General features: G+C 47.1%; 1 protein-coding gene across 1 annotated transcript in view; it reads left to right on the forward strand.

The window, feature by feature from the left end:
- Piwil4 (piwi like RNA-mediated gene silencing 4) overlaps positions 1–20,932 on the forward strand; it is a 36,733-nt gene extending 15,801 nt beyond the window's left edge. The window contains exons 10-21 of the mRNA XM_051200071.1: positions 5,105–5,228; positions 6,091–6,208; positions 7,226–7,337; positions 8,715–8,899; positions 10,700–10,772; positions 12,914–13,114; positions 14,104–14,207; positions 16,845–16,915; positions 18,071–18,224; positions 19,396–19,524; positions 20,016–20,163; positions 20,816–20,932. Of these exons, the coding sequence (XP_051056028.1) occupies positions 5,105–5,228; positions 6,091–6,208; positions 7,226–7,337; positions 8,715–8,899; positions 10,700–10,772; positions 12,914–13,114; positions 14,104–14,207; positions 16,845–16,915; positions 18,071–18,224; positions 19,396–19,524; positions 20,016–20,163; positions 20,816–20,932 (1,536 nt within the window). The remainder of the gene's footprint in view (positions 1–5,104; positions 5,229–6,090; positions 6,209–7,225; positions 7,338–8,714; positions 8,900–10,699; positions 10,773–12,913; positions 13,115–14,103; positions 14,208–16,844; positions 16,916–18,070; positions 18,225–19,395; positions 19,525–20,015; positions 20,164–20,815) is intronic.
- Positions 20,933–24,223: the final 3,291 nt, after the last annotated feature.

The raw sequence follows: 24,223 nt of genomic DNA on the forward strand, positions 1-24,223 counted from the left end.
TCTTCCTGTGGCTTGGGTATCAGGATAACTGCATCTCATAAAAAGAGTTTGGCAATGATCCTTCCGTTTGTTTTGTGTGGAATAATTTGAGGAGTTGGTATTAGCTCTCCTTTGAAATTCTGGTAGAATTCTGCACTGGAACCATCTGGCCCTGGGCCTTTCTTGGTTGGGAGACTTTTGATGACTGTTTCTATTACAATAAGGGTTATAAGTCTATTTAAGTTGTTTATCTGGTCTTGATTTAATTTTGGTATATGGTACTTATCCAGAAAAGTTGTTCATTTCCTTTAAATTTTCCAATTTTGTGGAATACAGGTTTTTGAAGTATGACCTGACGATAACCTGGATTTCCTCAGTGTCTGATGTTATGTCCTCATTTTCGTTTCTGATTCTGTTAATTTGGATATTCTCTGCCTGTCTTGTGGTTAGTTTGGATAAAGGTTTGTCCATCTTGTTGATTTTCTCTAAGAACAACTGTTTGTTTCATTGATTCTTTGTACTGTTTTTATTTTACTGATTTCAGCCCTCAATTTGATTATTTCTACACATCTGCTTCTCTAGGGTTTGCTTCTTTTTGTTCTGGCACTTTCTGTTGTTCTGTTGACTTGATAGTGTGGGGTTTCTCCAGCTTCTTTATGTAGGCATTTAGTGCTGTGAACGTTCCTCTTATCATTGCTTTCATTGTGTCCCATAAGTTTGGTATTTTTATTGAATTTTAGGAAATCTTTAATTTCTTTATTTTTTTTTTCCTTGACCCAGTGGTGATTCAGTTGAGCACTGTTCAATTTTTATGAGTTTGTAGGGTTTCTGCAATTAGTGTTGATATTAACTTCTAACTTTAAGCCATGGTTATCTGGTAAGATACAAAGGGTTATTTCAATTTTTGTTTTAATTTGTTGAGGCTTGCTTTGTTACTGAGTATGTATGTGGTCAATTTTAGAGAAGATTCTGTGGTGCTGAGAAGAAGGTATATTCTTTTGTGTTTGAGTAGAATGTTCTATAGATGTCTGTTAGGCCCATTTGAGTCATAACATTGTTAGTTCTTGTGTTTGTTAAGCTTCTGTCTAGGAGATCTGTCCAGTGGTGAGTGTGGGGTCTTGAAATCTCCCACTATTAATTAGTGTGTGGTTCTTGGTGTGTGATTTAATCTTTAATAGTGTTTCTTTGGCAAATGAAGGTGCCCTTGTATTTGAAGCATAGATGCTCAGAATTGAGACTTCATCTTGATGGATTTTTTTCTTGTAACAAATATGAAATGAACTTCTTCCGTCTCTTTTGACTGATTTTAGTTTGAAGTCTATTTTGTTAGATACTAGGATAGCCACACTAGCTTGTTCCTTAGGTCCATTTGATCAGAAAATCTTTTCCAACCCTTTACTATGTGATAATGTCTGTCTTTGTAGTTGAGGTGTGTTTCTTGTATGCAGCAGAAGGATGGATGCTGTTTTTGTATCCATCCTGTTAGCCTATGTCTTTTTATAGGCAAATTGAGTCTATTGATATTAAGGGGTAATAATGACCAGTGATTGCTAATTCCTGTTATTTTTATTTTTGTTGTTGTTGGTGGTGTTGTGTATGTGTGTGTTTCTCTTCTTAGGGATTTGCTAGTGTGGGATTATTTTTTGCCTGTGTTTTTGTGGTTGTAGCTAATTTCCTTGGGTTGGAGTTTTCCTTCTGGTACTTTCTGTAGGGATAGATTTGTAAATAGGTATTGTTTAAATCATGTTTTGTCGTGGAATATCTTGTTTTCTCCATTTATGGTGATTGAAAGCTTTGCTGGGTACGGTAGTCTGAGCTAGCATCCGTGGTCTCTTAGTGTGTACATAACACCTGACCAGGACATCTGGCTTTCATTGTTTGCATTGAGAAGTCGAGTGTAGTTCTGATAGGTCTGCCTTAAATGTTACCTGATCTTTTTCCTTTGCAGCTCTTAATATTCTTTATTCCGTATGTTTTTAGTGTTTTGATTATTATGTGGTAAGATAACTTTATTTTTTGGTCCATCTATTTGATGTTCTGTAAACTTCTTATACTTTCATAGGTATGGCTTTTTTTTTAGGTTGGCAAAGGTTTCTTCTGTGATTTTGTTGAACATATTTTCTGTGCCTTTGAGCTGGACTTCTCCTTCTAACCCTGTTATTCTTAGGTTTGGTCTTTTTACGGTGTCCCAGATTTCCTGGATATTTTGTGTTAAGAATTTGTTGGGCTTAACATTTTCTTTGACCAATGAATCTATTTCCTCTATCGTATCGTCATTGCCTGAACTCCTCTATCCCATCTCTTGTATTCTGTTCTTCCCAATCATTTACCCAGACTTTCCATTTCAGGGAGTCCCCTCAGTTTGTGTTTTTTTTTTTTTTTTTTTTTTTTTTTTTTTGCCTCTATTCCTCTATTTCAGTTTCCAAGTCTTGAATCATTTCCTTCACCTGTTTGATTGATTCTGTAAGTGCTTTGTTGATCTCCTCCATTTTTATTTTTTATCTTTTCCTCTATTTCTTTAAGGGAACTTTTCATTTCCTCTTTAAGGGCCTTAATTATCTTCATAAAGTTATTTTTAATGTTGTTTTCTTCTGCTTCATCTGTGTTGGGTGTTCAGGTCTTTCCGTTGAGTGTATTCTTACTCCGTTGTATACCCATTTCTTCCTCCAGTCAATACAGGTGGAGCCTTGCTTCGGGGGTACCTCTTCCTCCAACTGGTGTAGTTGGGGGTTGTGGCTCTGCTGAAATGTTCTTCATGCAGGTGCAGGCAGGGCGGAACCTCTGGAGATGGCTTCTCCAGGTGTGGATGGACCCACAGGCTCAGATGGTCTGTCTTCTCCGTGTAGATGGGACCATGACTCAGGCATCCCTCCTGCAGATGCAGGCAGTGTTGCAGCTCCAGTGATCGATGCTCAAGGTGCAGATGGGGATGAGGCTGAGGCCCCAGCGGTCAGATAGTTTCTAGCACGGTGTTGATGCTGTCTCCCAGCTGTGGCCTGGCCTTACGGCAGCCCTAATGCTGTCTCCCCGTGCAGCTTGTGCCTGCCAAGGCACTGACACTGTCCCCAGAGGCACTTCTTAAAATAGTTTCTGGAAGCTGCTGCTGTTGATGCTCTGGGCCTCTTGCTCAGACGCTGATGTGCTCTCTCTCTCTCTCTCTCTCTCTCTCTCTCTCTCTCTCTCTCTCTCTCTCTCTCTCTTCCTCCTGGCTTCCAGGCTTCCCATTCAGCCGCTCATGTTCTCTCTTTCTCCCAGGTTCTGGGCCTTTCATTTGGCCACTGGCTGACTCTCCCCTCCCTCGCTCTCTCCCTCTCTCCCTCCCTCTCTGTCGCTCTCTCTCCCTCCCTCTCCCAGCCTGTGCTCTCTCTCTCCAAACCTGTACTTTGTTAAATGGTTGGGTTTCTGTGCCACATCAGCGAATTGGTTCTTATTTGAATAAATGTATTTTAGGACCTGTCATTTTCTAAAAAGGGCACCATGGAAAGACCCAGTCCTTTTTTATTTTTATTTATTCATTTTTTTTATTTTTTGTGGTTCCTTGGCATGCTCTTTGTAGTTACGAAGGAAAGGAAACAAAATCAAGGCAGATTTCAAAACGTCCTACTTTCTGAAGTAGGAAATGCACACTAAACTTCTGTTTAGTCTTCAAAGTGGAAAACATTATCTTATGGAAAATATTTGAAAATTCTGAGAAAATTGGGTCCAGGGAGAAGATAAAATCTGCCTTTGGACAGCCATTTCAGGAATCTTTCTTGGCCCTGTGCCTTGAGTAGAAGACCTTCTTCCTGAAGTAGCTGGGTTAGGTAGAGCTGTTCTGTAGGAGTCTATGGCTCTTGACTGCCCACTGTTCTTGGACTCTGTCTTCTGTATGCAGCTTCCTTGACTTACCACTCAGGCCCAGCACCCTATGGCTGGCACAGGGTGAAGGGTCAAGCCCTCAGGAGCTCATCTGGTTCCTTGCAGCTTCGCTGTGAAGGGCTATGCAGGGTCTGCCCCCACAGATGCGGTCTGTCATGAGTGCAGCTTTGCTATGCAGATGTAGTTACGAGAAATTTCAAGGGCTGTTTCTCTTCTGTTTCTGTGTCCACCCCAGTTCCCGAGGGGAAGAAAATGCCCCAGCCACCTATACTGAATCAGTGAAGTTCTGTGCAGACTCTTTTGATAAAGGCTGCTCTGAGTATTTTCCCTTAGCATTTGCTATGCTCCAAACTCTAACCGTGTATTCCTGAACTGGTTTTTATTTTAAAGAATAAAAGTCCTTATGGGACTAGAGAAAGTTCGCACATTCTGCCCTTAATTAGAATTGTGATGGCCAGTAAAAAATAATTCCTAGGTATTTTATAATTCTAGTCCTGTCATTAGCTATACTGGAAGTTAGCCTTAGTTATGATTTGCCTTTGGAAATGAACTTTGGCAAGGTGAACTTCGAGTTTAGGAAGGGGACAGAGAGGAGTGTGACACACGCTGTGGACAGAAGAGCTGGGTATCAAATTCCTCCTCGTCACTCCTAAGCTGCTTCTCCTCCCCTGACATCCGGGTATCAAAAACCATTTTGTTCTTTTGGGAAGTTGAGTACGGTATAGCCTTTGCCTGCAACTTGTGTGTAGACATCGTTAATGTGAATTTAGATGGCTTGTAGCATGGGATGCATGCTTCAGTCATAATGTGTGTACAGACAGCTAAAGGCTGTCCTCAATCTGGAGGACACCCAGAGGAAGCAGGAGAATTGCATCTTAAAAATAGTGTTGCAAGCTAAAGGATAATAAAGGACCAGTGAGATGGCTGAGCAGGTATAGACTGTCTGCAAAGCCTGGATTATTTAAGTTTGAATTTTCAGGATTCACATAAGGGAAGGAGACAATGGACTACACAATTGGGTCATGATGTAAATGCATTTACACACACATAAACACACACATACTATTCACTTCACTAAATTAAAACTCAATTAAAAATAAAAGGTAATTAAAGGTAGAAAAGGTGAGTCCTGGGAAGACAGCTGTGAGGAGTAGTAAGAGATTTACTGAGGGGCCCATTTGGGGGATTGGGTATTGCTTGCAACCGAGGATGCCCCTCTGCTCTGTGTCCACATTTGCTGTCCCCTCATTAATCTTGTATTTTATAGCAATACAATATCACTCTATCTGACCTAAATCAGCCAGTGCTTGTTAGTCTGTTGAAAAGAAAGAGAAAGGATAACGCGGAGCCTCAGATGGTCCACCTGATCCCAGAGCTCTGCTTTCTCACAGGTAAGGTCTGTGGGTAGAGTTCACTGACTCCGCTTACGTTAGCTGAATGCCAAAGTGTTCACATACCTGGGGACAAGGGGTCCTTTAAGTAGCTTACACAATGGCTGGGACAAGTGGGGGAGATGAAGTGCCTCTGCAAACTCTTTTCTGTCACACATTCTACCTGTAAACTTGATGGACCAGTCTCTGGGTCATTTCCAGAGGCCAAGCTGCTTTTTTTGCTGTGCTTTTGAAGTTTACCAGTCAAGGAAACCACAAGACTTTTTTTTTAAGTCAGACTATTTTGTTAGAGCGAGACCAGAATGACCCTTCATTTCTTCATGCACCAGTTCTCAAAAAGCAATTCTCACTATGTAGTAGAACCTGCCCGAATGTCCGCCGGAGCCAGTGCTCATACCTGTTGAACCGTATCTCCCTCCCCCAAACTTTAGTTTATTGTTTTATGTTTTGCCTTTGTGTTTCTGGTGCCCAAGGAGGTCAGAAAGGGTATTGAATCCCTTGAGACTGTGTGGATGCTGAGAATCCATTCTGGGTCCTCTGGAAGAGCAACACGTGCTCTTAACAATTGAATCATCTCTCCAGCCCGAAACTTCCTGGGAGAGAGAGAGACAGAGACAGGGAGATTGATTCACCATGTAACCTAGACTGGCCTTGAAATGACTTTGTAGCCCAGGCTGGCTCAGAACTCATGAATGCTGGGATTGCAGTCACCACACTCCTCTATCGGAAGCTGTTGGTGCCTCCCGGGGCTTGCCACTGTACTGAACGGTGCATCTGACTAGTTTTAGTGGGAATCATGCCTAAGCGGGCCAGCCCGTCTGCCTGTGTTTTCCTCTACGTTGCGTTTGCTCTCCTCTCACAGGCCTGTCTAGCCAGGCAATCGCAGATTTCCACCTGATGAAGGCGGTGGCTGAAGAAACTCGGCTCAGTCCTGTGGGGCGGCAGCAACAACTGGCCCGGCTTGTGGATGACATCCAGAGGTACAGGTCACATGTTCTGTTGATGTGACTAGCCTCCACCGCCCCCCCCCACCAACTGTAACCTATGGATTTCCTGAAGCTGAATTATTTCTGTGTTATAATATTTATTCCTTAATTTCGTATTCGTGACGTGTATGCATGTGTAATGTACTTTGATCACAGTCCCCTATTATTGTCCTTGTCTCTGCCACTGAATCGCTTTCTAAGAATCTCTCATACTTCCATGCCTTCTTAGCGTCCCATTGCATTTAATTTGGGTTAACTACAAAAATAAGGCGGTGATGTTTATTTGATTAAGGACATTGTAGCAGTGTCCTTGTCACTGAGGAATGTGGTTCCTCCTCTCCCAGCAGCCATTGACTGCCCAAAACTCCAGGAAGGCTCCTGATCTCCTCCCCTATCCACACTGACTGCCCAGCTTAGTACTGCAGCCATATCTCATCTAGAAGATAAAGCTGAATTCCTATCCCCACCTTCTCCACAGCCGATACATCCAAATGTTCCCAGGAGAAATCTGCATACACCAACTCCAAATAATCCCCTTGGTAAATAGTTCCTTCTAGAATGGTATCTTACCTTCATTGACAGCAGCAGGGCAGCACTGTGGTGAGCATTTTCAAGTCTTGCCATTTTTAATCTTTACAAGTGTATGATACAGTATCTGCATTTTGCCTTTCAGGAAGCAAGGCATTTGAAAAAAGATGTAACAGTCTGCTCAAGGTCATCTGTTACTGAAGGGTAGATACGATAGGGTGAAACTGGGTTTGTCTTGGATCCCTGCAGCCCACAGCAATCTTCCCTCCCTTCCTGTTCTCTGTGGGCACAGTGGTTGACATAATTATTTTGAGCTGCCAAAAATAAATATATAAATTATATATATATGATGTATATCGTGAGGAATAGAAGCCAGAAACCCCAGACATAGAAAACCACCCCTGTGTGATTCTATAAATTACTGTTGTATCTGTGATTTTTGAAAACACATCCTGCTGTGATTGAAAATGACTCTGTTTGCAGAAACCAAGTGGCTCGGTTTGAGCTTGAGACCTGGGGACTACATTTTGGGAGGCAGATATCCCTGACTGGCCGGGTAGTTCCTTCTGAAAAACTACTTCTGCAGGACTACACAGTGAGCTCGCCTTCTCTTCTCTTTGAAAGGGTTTGCTTGAATGTGTTTGCTCACTCGCCGGGGTGATTGGGCTCGTCGCATGTGTTAGGCCAGGGTCCTGCCCTGTCTTGGTCCTAACACTTTGAGTCTCTTTTGATGTTCTCTTCGGTGTCAGTTTAGTTGTGTGGACTTAGCACCACCCAGTGGACATGGTTCAGGCATTTTGTAATTGCTATTTCAAATCATTGCAAGTCACACATGGCTGCCTATGACCAACTGTCACACTAGGCAACTAAAAACAAACAAGCAAGCATGGCTGCCCTTGTCAGTTCTAACCCATAGAGGGTGACTTAATAGCATTGTCCAGTTTCACATACAAGGTCAGCGACTCATACAGACCTCACCTTGAGACACGGTGCTTGGTTAGAAGTGAGCTGAGACAGGAAGAGAGAAATCACCCTTCATCCAGGCTTTGGTGGAAGATATGAAAGGGACATCAAAATGTAGAGGCCACTTGATGACTGTGGCTGTGTCATTCGCTTCTTGACCCATGCTTTTCTGGGTCAAGAAGGACCCTAAGGACCAAGTCTGGAGGCATTTTGTCCTGGACCATGGTGTCCATAGGATGACCGCAGCACTGAAGGAAGTTAGCAGGGCCCTCTGAAGGCTGGGATGAACTTGGTTCCCAGGGTAACCACTTAGAGGGGTTAGCCTTCCCTTCCTGTTGTGTGCCAGGGTCTCCTGTAGCTGCATCCCAGACATAGACCTGATGCAGATGGCAGTGGCTGGAACTCGGTGCTCGGCAGAAAGTCCATTGGTTGTGGCAAAGCCTCTGGCATTCTAAACTTGCTGCCATCTGGCTCTCAGCACTTCTGTATGCTACTATGTTTCAATTTGTAAAAACTGAGAAACACCACTTTGGTTCTGTAACACTACGATGGAGTGATGGTTCCTTGGGCCCGAGTTCAGCTCTCCAACACCCATGGAAAGCTAGGTGTGGCATCCCTCTGGGATGCAGAGGCAGGGGGTTCGCGGGATCCCTGGGGCTTTGAATCTGGACACAGAGCATGAACACAAATGTACACACGAAACCGCTATTGGCCTCATCTTTGCTCTCTGTGTAGCTGTTTCTCACTAAAAGAAAGTCTCACGTCCTGCAGGGTTCACCAAAGCACGATGAACGAGAGTGTCGGTGGTCATTGTTTTGGATGGTTTAAGCAGGAAGTCCAAAGCGGACAGCCTGCATGCCTGAGCGTCCATGGAAAGGGCAGACGGGTGGAAGGGGGCACCGAGACCCCTTCTCCGGTCCGACACTAGCGGCGTGTGTCATCAGGGTTGCCCGCACGGGGCCTGTCATATCTTGCACCTCAGTCCTCTCACGATCTTGGTTTTTCTCAGTGTCTGCCCGCATCTGCTGCTGATTGGTCCAAGGATATGCGCACTTGCAAAGTCTTGAGTTCTCAGCCTTTGAATAGATGGTTGGTCATATGCTGCGCCAGGGCTGAGAACTTGATCGAAGCCCTGCTGAGCTGCTTGAGGAGAGTTGCAGGTCCCATGGGATTTAACGTGGGCTACCCCAAAATGTGAGCATACGGTGAATTTTTTTCATGTGTTGATTTGGTTTGACAGAGATGATGCCTGGCATACCTATAATACATTCATTTTAGTAATAATTTTTTTTATAAAAGTATGATGTCTGTATGTCTGTGCGTGGGTGTGGGCACATCAATGTGAGTGGCATGGAAGGCAGAGGTGTCAGACCCTCCAGAGCTGGAGTTACTAGTGGATTTGAATCAGTGTGAGTGCTGGTGAATGAACTTCAGTCCTCAGCAAGAAATGCACAGTCCCTCCAGGACTCCAGCAACGTTTCCTGAAATGTCAGAATTACTCACAAGAAGTTAGGTTTTATATATGTTTATTTAGTTGTTTTATAAAACTAAAATGTAGGGGCTGAAGATGGCTCAGCAGTCCCTCTGGGGCTGAGTTCGCTTCCCAGCACTCATGTGGCAGCTCACATCTGTATGTAGCTGTGGCACCGGGGGAATCTCATGGCCTTTCCCTGACTCTTCCAGCCCCAGGCGCACACGTGGTACACAAAACACTCAGGTACAGAAGACAAAACTACGCAGATCTTTAAGAATGCTAAGATACATTTTTACTGGCTTTGTAAGTTTGTTGTAAGGCTCATTCCCTCAGTTGGGCAAACCTAAGTCCGTGTGGCACCTTCTCTGCTTTAACCTTTCAGCTCAGTTATTTACACAAAGTATTAGCAAACATGATATTAAAGAGTAAATAAATGCACACCCTGACTGACTTGATAGATCGTAGGCTTCAAAAAGTTACAGTAACACTAGTGTTAGGGTAGCTTTCTGACAAAAGGAGCAAACAAGAGCCCAGGTCCCCTGTTCATGCTCTGAGCATTTGGAGTGACTCCCGGGCATAGATGCTCAGTTGGCTGCCGGGAATGAAGAAGAAAGGGATGGAAGCTTAGTGTTTACAGATGCAGTCAAGCTCTAAACTAAGTATCGTTGTTGCCATGAAATTGACCTTGATGAACTTGTAGACTCACTCTTACATCTTGTTTGAAGTTACTCTGTAAACACACAATAACAAATGATGTCAGCAGCGTATGTGCCGTCCAAAGCCTCAGCAGTTCCCAAAGTCTCATTTTACACACATTAGAATTCTCCTCTTATGACTGAATCTGCCCTTCAGGTGGCTGTTGGGGAGGGCAGGAGAACACGGAGCACTGAGGCTCTTCCTCCCTCCCCCTCAGCACACCTTGTGTGTGGGGGAGCAGATAATTTTATCTCATATGTAGAGACTACATTGGCAAGTGCCCGTATGTAAGAACCCTTACTGTAGTCTCTGGCCCCTTACACAGTTGTGTAATTGACAGTCCTGCTGACTGGGCCACTAAGGCTAGAAAGCACAGGCTCCAAACAGGCCGTTCCCAGGTAAGGGCAAATACTGCCACCCCTTTGTGGTTCGGATGGGTTTGCCAGACACCTAGGCCTTCCGTTAGTGAGTCCTGAAGCATTTTGGAAATCTCTTGTCCTGCTTCAGACATTTGAAGTTATGGGCTCGAACTTTCAGAACTTCATGTTTAACAAAATTTTGAATACCAAACTATCAATTAAGGGGATTCTGTACAATTGAGAAAATGTCTACTTATATCAATTTTAATACGCTAACAGAATGGTTATCGCGTATTTTGGTACACAGCATACTAGAAAAACAACATTAGATTTGAGAGGTTTCCATTTTTCTCTAAGGATTTTATTTTCCATAAAATGACTATTCTGTTGAAGCCATCTGTATTTTTTCTAACACCTCATGAGGGCATGTTACTAAAAAGACAATTAAATAACCTTTTTATGTAGCATAAAAGTGGACGATAGACCAGCAGCATTCCTTCGAGCCATCCAGCTGCATGTCAACCCTGATGTTCAGTTGGTAAGTGTGACATGTGTTCTGGATTTTACATGCATAATATTTACACTTAATGTCTGAAGTATAAAAGAAAAGTTCTGAACATACTATTGTCTTCATCAGGGTTACAATTGCTGTGATAAAACCCCGGGACCAAAGCAACCCGGGGAGGAACGGGTTTGTTTGGCTTACACTTCCACAGCACTGTTCATCACTGGAGGAAGTCAGGAACTCAAGCAGGGCTGGGATCTGGAGGCAGGAGTTGATGCAGAGGCCATGGAGGGTGCTGCTTGCAGGCTTACTGCCCTTGGCTTGCTCAGCCTGCTTTCTTATAGGACCCAGTACCACCAGCCCAGGTGTGACCCCACCCACAATGGGCTGGGCCTCCCCTGGGCCGCTAATTAAGAAAACTCCCTGTAGACTTGCCTACAACCCCATCCTGGAGAGACATTTCCTCTCCTGTCAAATGACTTTAGCTAAGCTGACGTGAAACCAACCTCGTGATGTTTTCAAATTTCTGTGCACTTCCCTCAAAATACTCAAAGTATACATGCCAGCATTTTTATCAGTACTTGATTTTCCTAACTCTAACAACTTTTAAATAACCGGCTACTGCTCTCTGGAGCCCTATTCATGTCTGCACAGTTTATAACTTGCTGGGGTTGTCTTTCACAGATGCGTTAGGGAAACTGACCCCCATGTCACCCTGCAGTGTTAGGGTGTCCCTCCCTGGTCTTTACCATAGTCCAGGAGACTATTTCAAGGCTTAGGTGTCTCTCCGCTGCTTCTCGGCCCAGGGTCCCCTGAGCTCTGGCTACCTGCTGTAGGTTTTCATTGGTGGTAGGACCCTGGGGTAACTACCTAACCTTCCAGAGCAGCAGAGTGAGCACAATGTGTGTCACTCTGTGTGTGGCTGCTTGCCCAAATGTGGCGTTTGGTTGTGTGTATGTCTGTGTGTTTGTGTGTGTGTGTGTGTGTGTGTGTGTGTGTGTAGCCATGTGTATGTGGTATGTGTGCATGCTTGCGCGCGCGTGTGTGTGTGCCTGCTCACTTGTATGCACACTCATGTGTACTTGTCTGTCTGTGTGCATGTGTTTGTTTTCCTGTGTGTATGTGTGTGGATGCACATCCCTGCTTTGTGTGCATGGATGGCTGACTTTGCAGCCGAAGCATCATTTTGCCACACCCTAGGAAAGGTAAGATTGGCACCTCTGTTAGTAGAAAGCTTTCTACCTACCATAAAAAATTTGCATTTTACTTGTCTATCAGACCTGGGCCCCTACAGCTGAACTATGCAGTTCCTCACATGCCTGTTCCGTTCCCCTGAGGACCACTGTAGTCTTTTCTCCCCGTTACAGACAAACGCGCACTCACACACACGCACACACTCACACACACACTCACACATACACTCATACACACTCACACTCTCTCACACACTCACACTCACACACACTCACACACACTCACACACACTCACACACACTCATACTCTCTCTCACACACACACACACTCACACTATTCAATGGATATTACATTAAATGAAGAGAATTCTATCACTCTAAGAGCATTAAATTCCTTGAGTGCAAAACTGTAAAAGCACAGGTATGTAAAAAGAACTCTCGTGTTCTTTCCCAGAGCCCAGGGTTCCTGCCATTTCCTGTCATTTCTTAGAACCTTTTGATGGTACATTACAGGGCGCCCCTTACTCTTGACTACTCATGGTACAAGTGTTCTAAAAGCACTACTATGGAGCCACGGGGTGGCTAGCTAACCACTGGAGAAAGCTTGCAAGAGGGGGGTTCGAGGAGACTACTCAGGTCGAGAGAGGGTGAGGAGGAATCACGGATGTTTCCATGCAGCTTGAATGTCTGTGTGGCTGACTTTGCCAGGGTAATGGGTACAATTGGAGGGAAGCTGGATGAGCAACATGGTTTCAAGAGGTACAGATTCATTCACCAGTGGCTCCAAGGCCTCTCGAGGGATCTACAGTCATGGTTCCTGTTGCCTCTTGGGAACGTGGGGCAGATGATATCTAGAGAATCCATGCTTTCATCTCTGACTCTCCTAACAGACCTGTTCAGAGAACCTAACTTACGTGTTTCCCATAGGCTATTCAAAAGTGTAATTTGCTGGGCTTGATCTGTTGTTATTTTGCTTTTAGGTGATGTGCATTCTGCCTTCCAATCAGAAGAACTACTATGACTCCATTAAAAAGTATTTGAGCTCTGACTGCCCCGTCCCCAGCCAGTGCGTGCTAACCCGGACCCTGAATAAGCAGGGAATGATGATGAATGTGGCCACCAAGATTGCCATGCAGATGACCTGCAAACTTGGGGGCGAGCTGTGGGCCGTGGAGATTCCAGTGAGAACCGTCACACTTTCCTTGTCCATAACCAGTAGCTTCCAGATCCTATTGGGGGTAGCATCATGTGATCCCGGGGTCTCAGTTACCCCTCGATACCTTTGGGGCAGAGGGCTGGTCCTCAGACCTCCTGAGATGCCCAGTTTGCTTTTTATAATTAATTGGCGTGGTGTGTGCAAGCAGCCCGCCATCGTCTCCTGCATGCTTTCAGTCAGGTAGGTCCAGATTACTTCTAGCTGTTAATACGACAGGCATGGAAACCCTCTGTGGCCCCCTCTTTCCCGAGTGTGTGTGGCTGAGCTCCCTCTGGGTTCTGGCATTACCCAGACTTGGCAGAGAAATTCCAGAAGCGGGTGCGACAATGCCCTTCCTCTTAGGGAGCTTCTGAGCTGCTGACAGACTTCACTGAAGAGGCTCCCGGGTGTCACAGACCCGGGGGGAGGACGGCTTTGTGTTCTGGCTGCCATTTTACACTGTGTCCCATGGCCTCAGCTTTTGCCTGTGTGCAGTGGAGTGGCCTTTCTGAGGGTGGCCTTGCGCCCTGCACACAGCCTGCTGTCTGAACTGCCCACCTGCAGTCGGTCCTCAGCAAGTGCCTGGCGAGCGAGGAAAGTGAAAGCAGCGATGTTGCCGGTCCCTTGTACCTCCTCAACCACGGCAGATGTGGTCAGGCGCCCACCACCTCAGCAGTAGCTAACTGAGGACCCTCAGCAAGCAGTCGGAGGGACTGGAGTGGGTTCATCATTGCCCACCTCCACCCCTCGCTCACTAAGGGAGGCTCTTAGTGAAGTATCCGCCATAATCTTCCTCCATCTTCCATTCTTTGGTTTCTGGCTTAATCATCTGTCCCATCTGGAACTTGATTTCTTTGACACGTACTTACCTTGAATAACGTGGTAAATGGGTAAATGGAGTGTCTTTTAAATGCCCTTGTTTGGGAGAAAGATGCTCGTGCCATTAGCTAACTCATGACTAACTTGGTTTAACAGTTGAAGTCCCTGATGGTGGTGGGCATTGACATCTGCAGAGACGCCCTCAACAAGGATGTGGTGGTCGTCGGATTCGTAGCCAGCATCAATTGTAGGGTCACCAGGTACCCTCATCTCCTCCTAACACTCTGTGCCCCTCAGGACTGCCTCTGTGACTAAGTGTTTAGGGATGGTCCTTTGGGCTGGATAACCCATCAGGGGCTTCCTCTGGAGAAATACCCATTCTCTCTGCAGCCATTTGTTGCCTTCATCTAAGGACAGGGCATGAAATTCTCAGTACATATACATGCACACACACACGCACACACACACACACACACACACGTGTGTGTGTGTGTGTCTGCATATGTATGTGTGTGTCTGTGTGTCTGCATATGTATATGTGTATCTGCGTGTGTGAGTGTGTGTGTGTGAGAGAGAGAGAGAGAAGACAACTTGCAATAGAAGACAGTAGTAGGTTCTCTCCTTGTACCATGTGGGGCCTGGGGATTGAACTCAGGTCTTCAGGCTTGGTGTGAAGTGTATTTACCTTCCGGGCCATCTCACCTGCTCCTGCACCAGAGATTTAGTTACATTTTGAAGAACATATGATATACATACCAGTCTGCATGACTTACTCATATTTTAAATATGGACAGTTAATGTATTATGAGGTGATTGGTGCTGTTAGAGTAGAATGAACCATTTTCACACATTTATGGGCATGAGTTAATGCTTGTTGTACCCCAGCCACACCCCTGGATCATGAATTATGGGAATTCTTGTGCATGTTGCTGTGTGGGTGAGAGGCACTCAGTGATTTGGGCACCTGGTGGTCCCTAGTGTTGAAAATAGATTGCTTTACAGCTCTCCCTGGTCATCTTTTTACTTTGCAAGCGAGGCCCAATTGTCTAATTTAGCTACAGGTCCCACAGTTGCCCATTAAAGGGGAGAATGACGGTGACTCTTTATTAAGGTTTCTTTGGGGGTTATAGCAGATCAGTGCTCCAGACAATGCAACCTGAAGTGAATATCATGGCACACACAGTTATTTTTCTTGCCAATATGCAGATGCTTGATGTGTGGGGCGCATAAATGGCTCTTGAACAGACTCCTGGCTCTTGTTAAATTATAACCTTAGAATTGCTTCAGGATTTGCAATTAAGTCATATATTGTGAGGCCATAGTAAGTGCATTAAATCAGTGGTAGGTATGGATCTGCACTTCTAAGATACAGGAAGAGTAAACAGCGTGCATGGACACAGCTCATCCCAGATTGTGTGTGATTCCTGTTACTAGTATCAGTCACTTGTCAAGTGGATCTTAGAAAGCACCTGCTCTGCCACCTTAATGTCAGAAACATTGTAATGGCGTTCGTTACTTTAATTACAGATAGTCAGGGAGCTATGACAATGATGGCAAATGTGTCAGTCACTTCCTGTTGGTGTGAGAAGTCTGAGAACAGGCTCTCAGGAGGTGAGGTTGATTCGGCTCAAGGTTGTGGAGGCGTCAGGCAGTTGTAACAGAGGTGAGGTTGATTCGGCTCACGGTTGTGGAGGCGTCAGGCAGTTGTAACAGAGGTGAGGTTGATTCGGCTCACGGTTGTGGAGGTGTCAGGCAGTTGTAACCCAACCCCTTTGCTCTGGGCCTGGGATGAGACTGAGCATCTGAGCTGTCCTCGGCACAGCTGCTCACTTCAGGGCAGCCAGAGACAGAAAGAGGCATTGGGGATTGGGTGTACAGGGAAAGACACATTTCAAAGGATGTGACCTGCATCCAACCAAGCCTCCCTCCGCACACACCCAACTGTCAGATCAGCACAGTTCTGTGGATTCCTCTGATGCAGTTAGTACTCTGGATCACTTCTCCTTAGTCCCACAAGCTGAAGAGCGAGCCTCGGTCACACAGGCCTTTAGAGGGACCCTTCCTGTCTGTGTCCTGACACACACTGAAGTGTCTTGACTTTCATTTCCCATGTGCCTTTAATTAACAACTATCAAGATCACCTTTGAAACCCCACAGCTTACTCTTGTTGAGGTGGTAAGTCAGGAAGAGTCATCTCTAGGCCTGGGTTAAAGCTTGAGAAGTCACTGAACGTTTTACGAGCAGAGAAGGTGCTCAGCAACATTCTCTTGCAACCGAGAACTCGCTGTGCACAGGAACCCTCTGCAAATATTTCTCGTGTGGTGTTGAATTTAATCCCTACCACTTTAGGAGGTGCAGATCACTGTCCTTTAAACTGTCCTGGAGCAGAGAGAAGTCCAAGTTTGGGTGGTGTCAAGGTCATGTGGTTGTTGGATTTCCTGGTCAGGGTTGGAATCTAGACAGCAACACTGAAGGATGACTTCAAACTAGGAAGAAGACCACTTAGCAGGATCGTTGCAGACCACACACGCGTGCGCGTGCACACACACACATATACATACATACACACTCACACAGAGACACACGCAGAGACACACACAGGCACATGCACTCACACAGACACGCACACACACATGCACACACGTATATACACGCTCACATGCACACACAGACACATACACACAGAGACACGCAGATACGTGAACACACGTGTGCGCACACACAGGAATACAGACATGCATACACACACACGCACAGAGACACACGCGCTCACACACAGGCACGCACACACAGTTAGGAGCCCTGGCTTTTCGGTTGTTGTCTGTCTCTAACTTAAAGGATGTGTTTATAACAGGATCTAAAAATTATGTTTCCCTTTTGCGTTTTGTTTATTTCAGATGGTTTTCCCGGTGTGTGCTTCAGAGAACGGCAGCCGATATCGCAGACTGCCTAAAAGTCTGCTTGACTGGTATCTGATGGGGTGGGCTCTGGGGACTGCTCCTTCATACCCCACATCCACGGGCACCTGGCAGTTCTCCTCCAGTTGGGGGATGCTCCCTCTCTTCTCCCCTCCCTCCCTCTCCCACCCTCCCCCTCCCTCCCCCTCCCCACCTCCCCCATGTGCTGACTGATGGGCTAACAGAGCCTGTATTGCTTATGTTGCTGAGTGTGCTCCCTGGCAAGCAGATGGAGGCCACGGAAGCCTGCACTGGAGAAACAGGGATGGCAGGGCAGCACTGGAGACCAGCCCTTCCTTCACCCTGAGGGTGGGAAGCACAGGAAGATGAGGGGTAGGGCAGGAAACCAGGGGCTGTGTCCTCTTCCCAGCCCCAGCCACTTTGGGCTGTATCACGTGATCCATATGCAAATCGGCCCTGTTCTTATCTGGGGTTTGGGCTTGGGATGTGTTTTGTGTGAACTCCATGATCTTAGTTGGGCTTGCTCTTGGAAATATGATTGTCTTCTGTCAAACCAAACCTACTTTCTAGGCAGTAAATGCTCCTGAAATAAATTATGCAATATACACACAAACAGGAATTATCGAATCCTATTACTTTCTCCCCATTTAAAAACCTGGCCAATGTTTTAGCCATTCCTAGTGAAAGCCTCCCTCAGGGAGGGACTCCGTCTGGTGCCCACGCCGACGCCGAGCAGTTTATAGACAGAGTGGGTGGAAATGTTGCAGGCACCATCCCATCTGTGACAGTTAGACTCTGTGCAAGGAGCTGCTTTGAAAAACTGAAAGACTGACCACCTTGTGTTTTCATTTTAGTTCTCATTAGGGGAGAAAAAGATACAAACACATCCAGTCTGTCCCGAGCACATTCAAAGACTTCAAGTTGAATTAGTGCTAATTTGGCTTTAGGCATTTGACTACTGCATGAATTTTAATCTGTCACTTAAATTTCCGATTTGGATAAAGAAATATGTTAAATTTAAGAGCATATTATGCCACAGAAACCCTTGTGATTGCTCAAGCAGCAGAGGTGAAGGAATAGTGCTGGTTAGCCATTTTATCACTGCAGACTAAGTCTTGCCATTTTGCTGTGTTTCTTTAAACGGGATGTTATTTGTGGTAGCTCTAGACTGATGACTGTTTTCTCATTAACTTCGCACTCCCCAGGTGCTCTCAACAAATGGTATAAGCACAACCATGATTTGCCCTCGAGGATAATCATATACCGAGATGGTGTGGGGAATGGGCAGCTGAAGACAGTTTTGGAATATGAAGTCCCCCAGCTGCTGAGCAGTGTGTCTGAGTGCGGCCCGGGTACCAGGTACTCTGTCCCCTGTAACGTGCACTTGCAATCCCGAATGTGTGTGGTTTGTGGACATGGCTTTAATTTTTAGGCAGTGAAGTTTTGTGTTTGTGTGTCATACCCAATTGGGTAGATTTTCCTGAGACTAGTGTATAGTTCACGTGGTCTAATATTAATACCCTGATAGTGTAAGGTTTGGGGGGCTTGAGTAAGGCAGCTGGCAGAGTGTTTCCAAGAGCTTGCAGGGGTCAGGATATCAAAGATGCTGAATCTGAGTCTGAAATCAATACACACGTGTGCTGGATGCATCCACCAGTGCACTGGTGTCAGGAGTAGGCGTGAGGGAGCCTCTCTGCAGGCAGAAGCAAGAGCTTGATCATGCAGTGCCCTGGTTACGTTCTAGATCCAGCGCTGCCATGGGCGGTTTCCTTCACTGACTTTTTGGAGGGGCAGATGCAAGGGAAATCCTAGAATAGTAAAGAGCAAGGGCAATGCCCTCAAATGGGTGCCTTAAAAGTCATTGTTCCCAGGCAGTGCAGATCTGTGTCTGGACACAGTGCCATCACAGTCAACCAAAGCCCACAGTCACCGGCCACAGAGGAACGGCCTTGGCGGCGGGCTGTCACTTGTGCAGAGATGGGATGGGAAGGCCAGCAGCGTACTCACAGCGCTACTTGGCAGCTGTAGCTAAACTGGTAGGGGGACATCTGTCCGCCTGGACTGTGTCACAGCTGGAAGATTAAAAATGACGTCATGGGGATGGAAATCGGGTGACCATCCCCTGTAGGGATAATTCTGTGAGAATCACCTGTCCTTAAGACTCAGCTGAAAGTCTGGACGGATGGCCCCGGCCTCAGGCCCAGCCCGGGCAACGTAGTGAGACCCTGCTTCACAATATCAGCAAGAGTGCTAGGCAAGCGTGTGAGCCCTTCGTCCCCCCCCCCCCAGGGAAAGAAAGGGCACCCGAAGCCACCCCGTTGACTTTTGCTACAAATCCGAATAGATCCCAGCTGAAATAACTGTGTGCCTGACTGGAGCATGAGGTTCCTGGGTGGTTTTCCCTCTGTTTTGCAGCGTTTTTGGAATGCGTTTCTGTGTATTCCTCTTACAAACTGACCAGACAGTAACAAACCAGGCTGACAGGCTGGCTGGGCCTCAGCGCCTCCCTGGCCTCCTTTCTCCGTTGCAGCAGCAGCAGACTGTCAGTGGTTGTGGTCAGGAAGAGATGCCTGCTCCGCTTCTTCTCCGAGACGGGCCACACTGTGCAGAACCCCCCGCCCGGCACTGTCGTGGATTCTGAAGCAACACGCGCTGAGTGGCAAGTGTCTCTGGGAAACTCTGTGTGTGTGTGTGCGTGTGCACGCGCCTGCACACGTGTGTGGGTCTGTGTGTGTGAGCACCTGCACACATGTGGGTCTGTGTGCATACGCCTGCACACATGTGTGGGTCTGTGTGTGTGAGCGCCTGCACACGTGTGTGGGTCTGTGTGTGTGAGCGCTTGCACACGTGTGTGGGTCTGTGTGTGTGTGTGTGTGTGTGCTCGTGTGGAAGCCAGGGTTTGGCTGGGCGGTGCCTGTGTCCTCAGGGCTGAGATGCATGACAGGCACACAGCCACGCCTAGGCTGGTTTGTATTTACAGGGATGCTGAAGGATCCCTGGCTGGGCTCGTTTTCCCGGCAAGTGCTCCTCTGAGGACTCTCCCGGCCCCCAGAGACTGGCTTTTAACAAGCGCACAGCGTGTGCTGCTCCCGTGTGGCGTGTGGCCTTGCTTCGTGACCCCTTTCTCCACCCCTCCCTGTTTCCGTGCAGGTACGACTTCTACTTGGTGAGCCAGACTGCTAACCGGGGGACCGTTAGTCCCACCCACTACAACGTCATCTACGATGACAATGGCTTGAAGCCTGACCACATGCAGAGACTGACATTCAAACTGTGCCATCTCTACTACAACTGGCCGGTGAGTGACAACTGTTCACCCAAACAAGGGAGACACTAAAGATTAGTTAGCGGCTGGGACTTGCCGGGTCCTTTTCCTCCTACTCCTGGCTCACAGGGAGGAGTGGGCACCCGAATCCATAGTAGGAGGAGCCCACTCTGTCAAAGAAACAAATCAGTAGCTAGGGTGTCCACGGCCCCGGCTCAGTCTCCATGGGACTTTATGGCACTCATTCCCTCAGGCAAGGCTGGGGATAGCCCTTGTGTCCCTCTCATGCTACAAGTGAGCAACATGAAGCCAGCACCACGGTGCCTGGTGAGGCTGAGTCCTGGGCCTCTATGCCTGTGTGTTAGGCAAGAGCTCAAGGCCCAAGCTTGCTCTGAGCCCCTCTAGAGCATGGGACAACAGGAAGCTGAGTGTGTCTGTACACCATCCTCCCAGCTCCCGCCTAGTGAGGCAGACCCCCCTCCGGCCCATCTTGCCAGTGAGCTTAAATTTCCAGTGGGCTTGGCTGCCCTCTGTTGGTTGAGTTTAATTATTATCCATCTAGCACACATTCTATCTGTAAGTAACCAGTAGGTGAAAAAAATAAAAACAAAACAAAACTCTAAAAATCACTTTGAAGGACAAGCAAGTTTATCTCTGCAATGCTATCGCTTCTTTTCCTCCCCAGGGCTTAATCAGTGTCCCTGCACCATGCCAGTATGCACACAAGTTGACCTTCCTGGTGGCACAGAGCATTCATAAGGAGCCAAGTTTGGAATTAGCCAGTAATCTCTTCTATCTATGACAGCTGAGCCAGTAGCGCGGCTCGATGGAGATGTCCGAGAGAGCGGCTGCCATGTTTTGTACAAATCTGCCTAAAGCTCAAGGCTCTTGCTGCCTAAAGAGACTCATTTTAAGTATTGAGTAGCCAAGTTTTTTTTTTCTTTTTAAGTTAGCAGACACAGTTCAGAACAAATCTATGCCCCCCCCCACCATGAAAAAATAACAAAACACCAAAGCAATTGGTTTTCCTATGGCTTTTTTCATACAACTATGTCATTTGACTTTGTCCTTGTTTATTGTTGAATTTTTTTAAAAAAGCAAATGCTCGAGTGAATTTTCACTGTGGCATTTAGGATGAATCACCAGTTAATTAGGTTCTAATGTTTGCTTGGTCTTTTGATGGTGGGTAGGTGGGATTTAACTTCCTTCCTGAGGTTATCAGAGTTTTTCTAAATATAGAGCATTTTGTAGAATGGCTTAAGTAATTATTACAAAATAAAGAAAACATGAGCATCGCGTATGTGTTTATTGTTACTTGAAGTTGAGTGACACAAACTGTGGAGTTTAAGTAGCTGTATCACAGACACGCCCCCTGGGCCTGTCTGTCAGTCACTGCTCTCTCTGAAGCAGGGTTCAGCACTGGTCCTGGACTCCTGGACATGATTGGTCCAGCAGCGGTGTCCTTCCCACTCAGGGAAGGCGGAGGCCCGAGGACGGGCAGCCACACCCACCTGCATACAAGCTGCACGTGCCCATGGACTTGGCCTCCCTGGCTGTTCCTAATAGCCCCGTAGTGGAAGACTCTATGCCTCTGCCCCAGAGCCTCCCCTGCAGCCCTTCACTATTATCCTTGTTCCTCACCGACCCACTAACATTATAAACATTTCTCCTATGTCCTCAAAAAGAAACATTTTCCTCTGCAGCCGCCACCCAGCCCTTCCCTCCCCTTCACAGACAGTTTCCCAAGGACACAATCCTGGGCCTAATTAGAATTCCACCACAGTGCCTGCATCAGATCTGCCCCAGGCACCTCCCCCAGGGTTTCTCCTTGTAACAGCCCTGGCTCTCCTGGAACTTCATCTATAGACCAGGCTGGTCTCGAACTCAGAGATCCACAGGCCTCTGGCTGGGATTAAAGGTGTGCGCCACCACTGCCCAGCTCCAAACCAGCTTTATCCAAGGGCATCATGGCTTCCACTTTGTTGAGTGCTAAGCCATGTGTCCTGTGACAGTATTTGGCCATTTGGTGCTGGCTTCCCCTTTACCAGCACTCACCCCTGCGCTGCTGGGGTCCCCCCTTCCCACCACCACTCCCCACCCCCCAGTTCTGATAACTGCTCTGTAGTGGAGTGTCTCTGGAGGAGTGTGCAGACTGAAGGCTGCGGGGCTGCGGTAGGGAGAGGCAGGTGGCGGAGGAGGGGCCAGGCAGCAGATGGCAGCAGGCAGCAGGCCCTCAGGGCACTGGAAGTCCCTTCTTTGTTCTCTTTGCCCCCCCCCCCCCCATCTTGAGACCAGCTCTTGCGGTGTGACCCTGGCTGGCCTGAGACTTACAGGGGTGCCCCTGCCTCAGCCTCCTGAGGTGTGCCCTATCACACTCGGCCAAAACCATGGCCAAAACCATTCTGCCCGCGTTGGGGAGCTCTGTTCAGACCAGCAGCAGGCTTCACCTTCACGTACCGTGAGGCTATAACCCTGATAAAATCAACAGTCTCCTGAGCACCAGAGCTAAGGAGACTGCAGGCTGTGCAGATGGAATTGTCCTCATGGTTGTTTGATGAAACCTGAGAGAGGAGCCAAAACACTCCCGCCTTGATGAAGCGCACTGTAAAATGGAAGGTGACCCCCCTCCCCCCAGTGCATGGCGGGAGTACTTTGTATGAGAGGTGTCATGTTGTAAGACCCTCAGAATGAGGAGTCTTCCAGGTTCGGTCGATACCCCAAGAACTCAATGTCCAGTCCAGTTGCTGCAAAACTCAAGAGGCTTTAATGAACAGGAAACGTTTGCGCAAACGGGCTCCTCCAGCACACAGGCTAGGGAGAAGCCCCCTCCCCTGGGCCCAGGTGTTTTTAAAGGCAAACTCACAAGCTTAGGGAGGGGGTGGGACCCTCTGTCCATTGAGTACGTGACCCGTGGGGGCCGGATGGTCTGCTATTAGGGTCAGCAGACCTTAGGGCCTCAGGTGTGCTAATTAACCTTGTCTGGGCACACTGCTTGCGGCTTGTTCTCCGGGCCTCCTCCTCTCTTTTCATGCAGGCTGGACCACTGCCCAGGGTTGGCGCTGCCCACAGTGGGCTGGTCTGTCATATCAACCAATCACAAAAATGTCCCACAGGCCAATCGGATTCCTTAACCGAGGCTTCTGATTCCCAGGGGATTGTAGTTAGTGTCAAGCTGACAAAAATGAACTAGCAAAGGTGATCGGAGGTCCCGCCTAACCAGATGCCCTGCGTTAATCTGCCCATAGCACTTTGGCTCTATAGCTCCTGCCAAGGGTGCCTTTCTGCCGGGATCCACCAGAGGGCGCACGCACACTGCTCTTTGAGCAGAGTCTGTAGCATGCGATTCAGAAATCTTCCTTTGATTTCAGATTCCAACAGGCCAGGCAATGTGTAGGTTTCTCTTCTCTTCTGGGATTCCCTTATCCTGTCTACACCATGAGGAGAAGCGAACTGCACGATGGGAGATAGAACTTACCACAGAAACAGCTTTTTGTTGCTGTTCCTTTAGTATTGGGGTTGAATCCAGGATCTCAAATGTGTTAGGCAAGCATTCTACTACTTAACAACGTGTTTCCCCACCCCCAAATACACACACACATACACACACACACACACACACACACACACACACACACACACACACAGTGATTTCGGAGATCATGGAGGAAGACTGGATGTCCAAATGGTTTCAATGCCAGGTTTAATATTTAAAATACCACATTCCAGTATGTTGCCTGGGCTCACCTGATGCCTATTGCCTTCATTCATTAGCTTCTCATTAAAGCTGCCATATGGGAAGAGCGTGGACGCATGCACCCAGCTCCAGTAAGGCCCTGAGGTTTTTTTGTCAAACATTAGGGTTTCGTAGCTTATGCTAACCTGAGCTTGGCACTCCATTTGACCCAGTGCGTACTGGCCAAGAATAACCCAGCAGTTGCTGCTGGAAGGATGAAGGGAAGACATTTCCAATGAAGAAAGGATAAAGAGATAAATAAAATGAAAGAGAAGATAAAAACCTGTGTACTGTGTAATGAAATGATGGTTTTTGTTTTGTGTAACCATTAATTTTGAATTGTGAAAATTATAGATGTGC

Source organism: Phodopus roborovskii, unplaced genomic scaffold, assembly GCF_943737965.1.
Source record: "Phodopus roborovskii unplaced genomic scaffold, PHOROB, whole genome shotgun sequence".
NCBI lineage: Eukaryota > Metazoa > Chordata > Mammalia > Rodentia > Cricetidae > Phodopus > Phodopus roborovskii.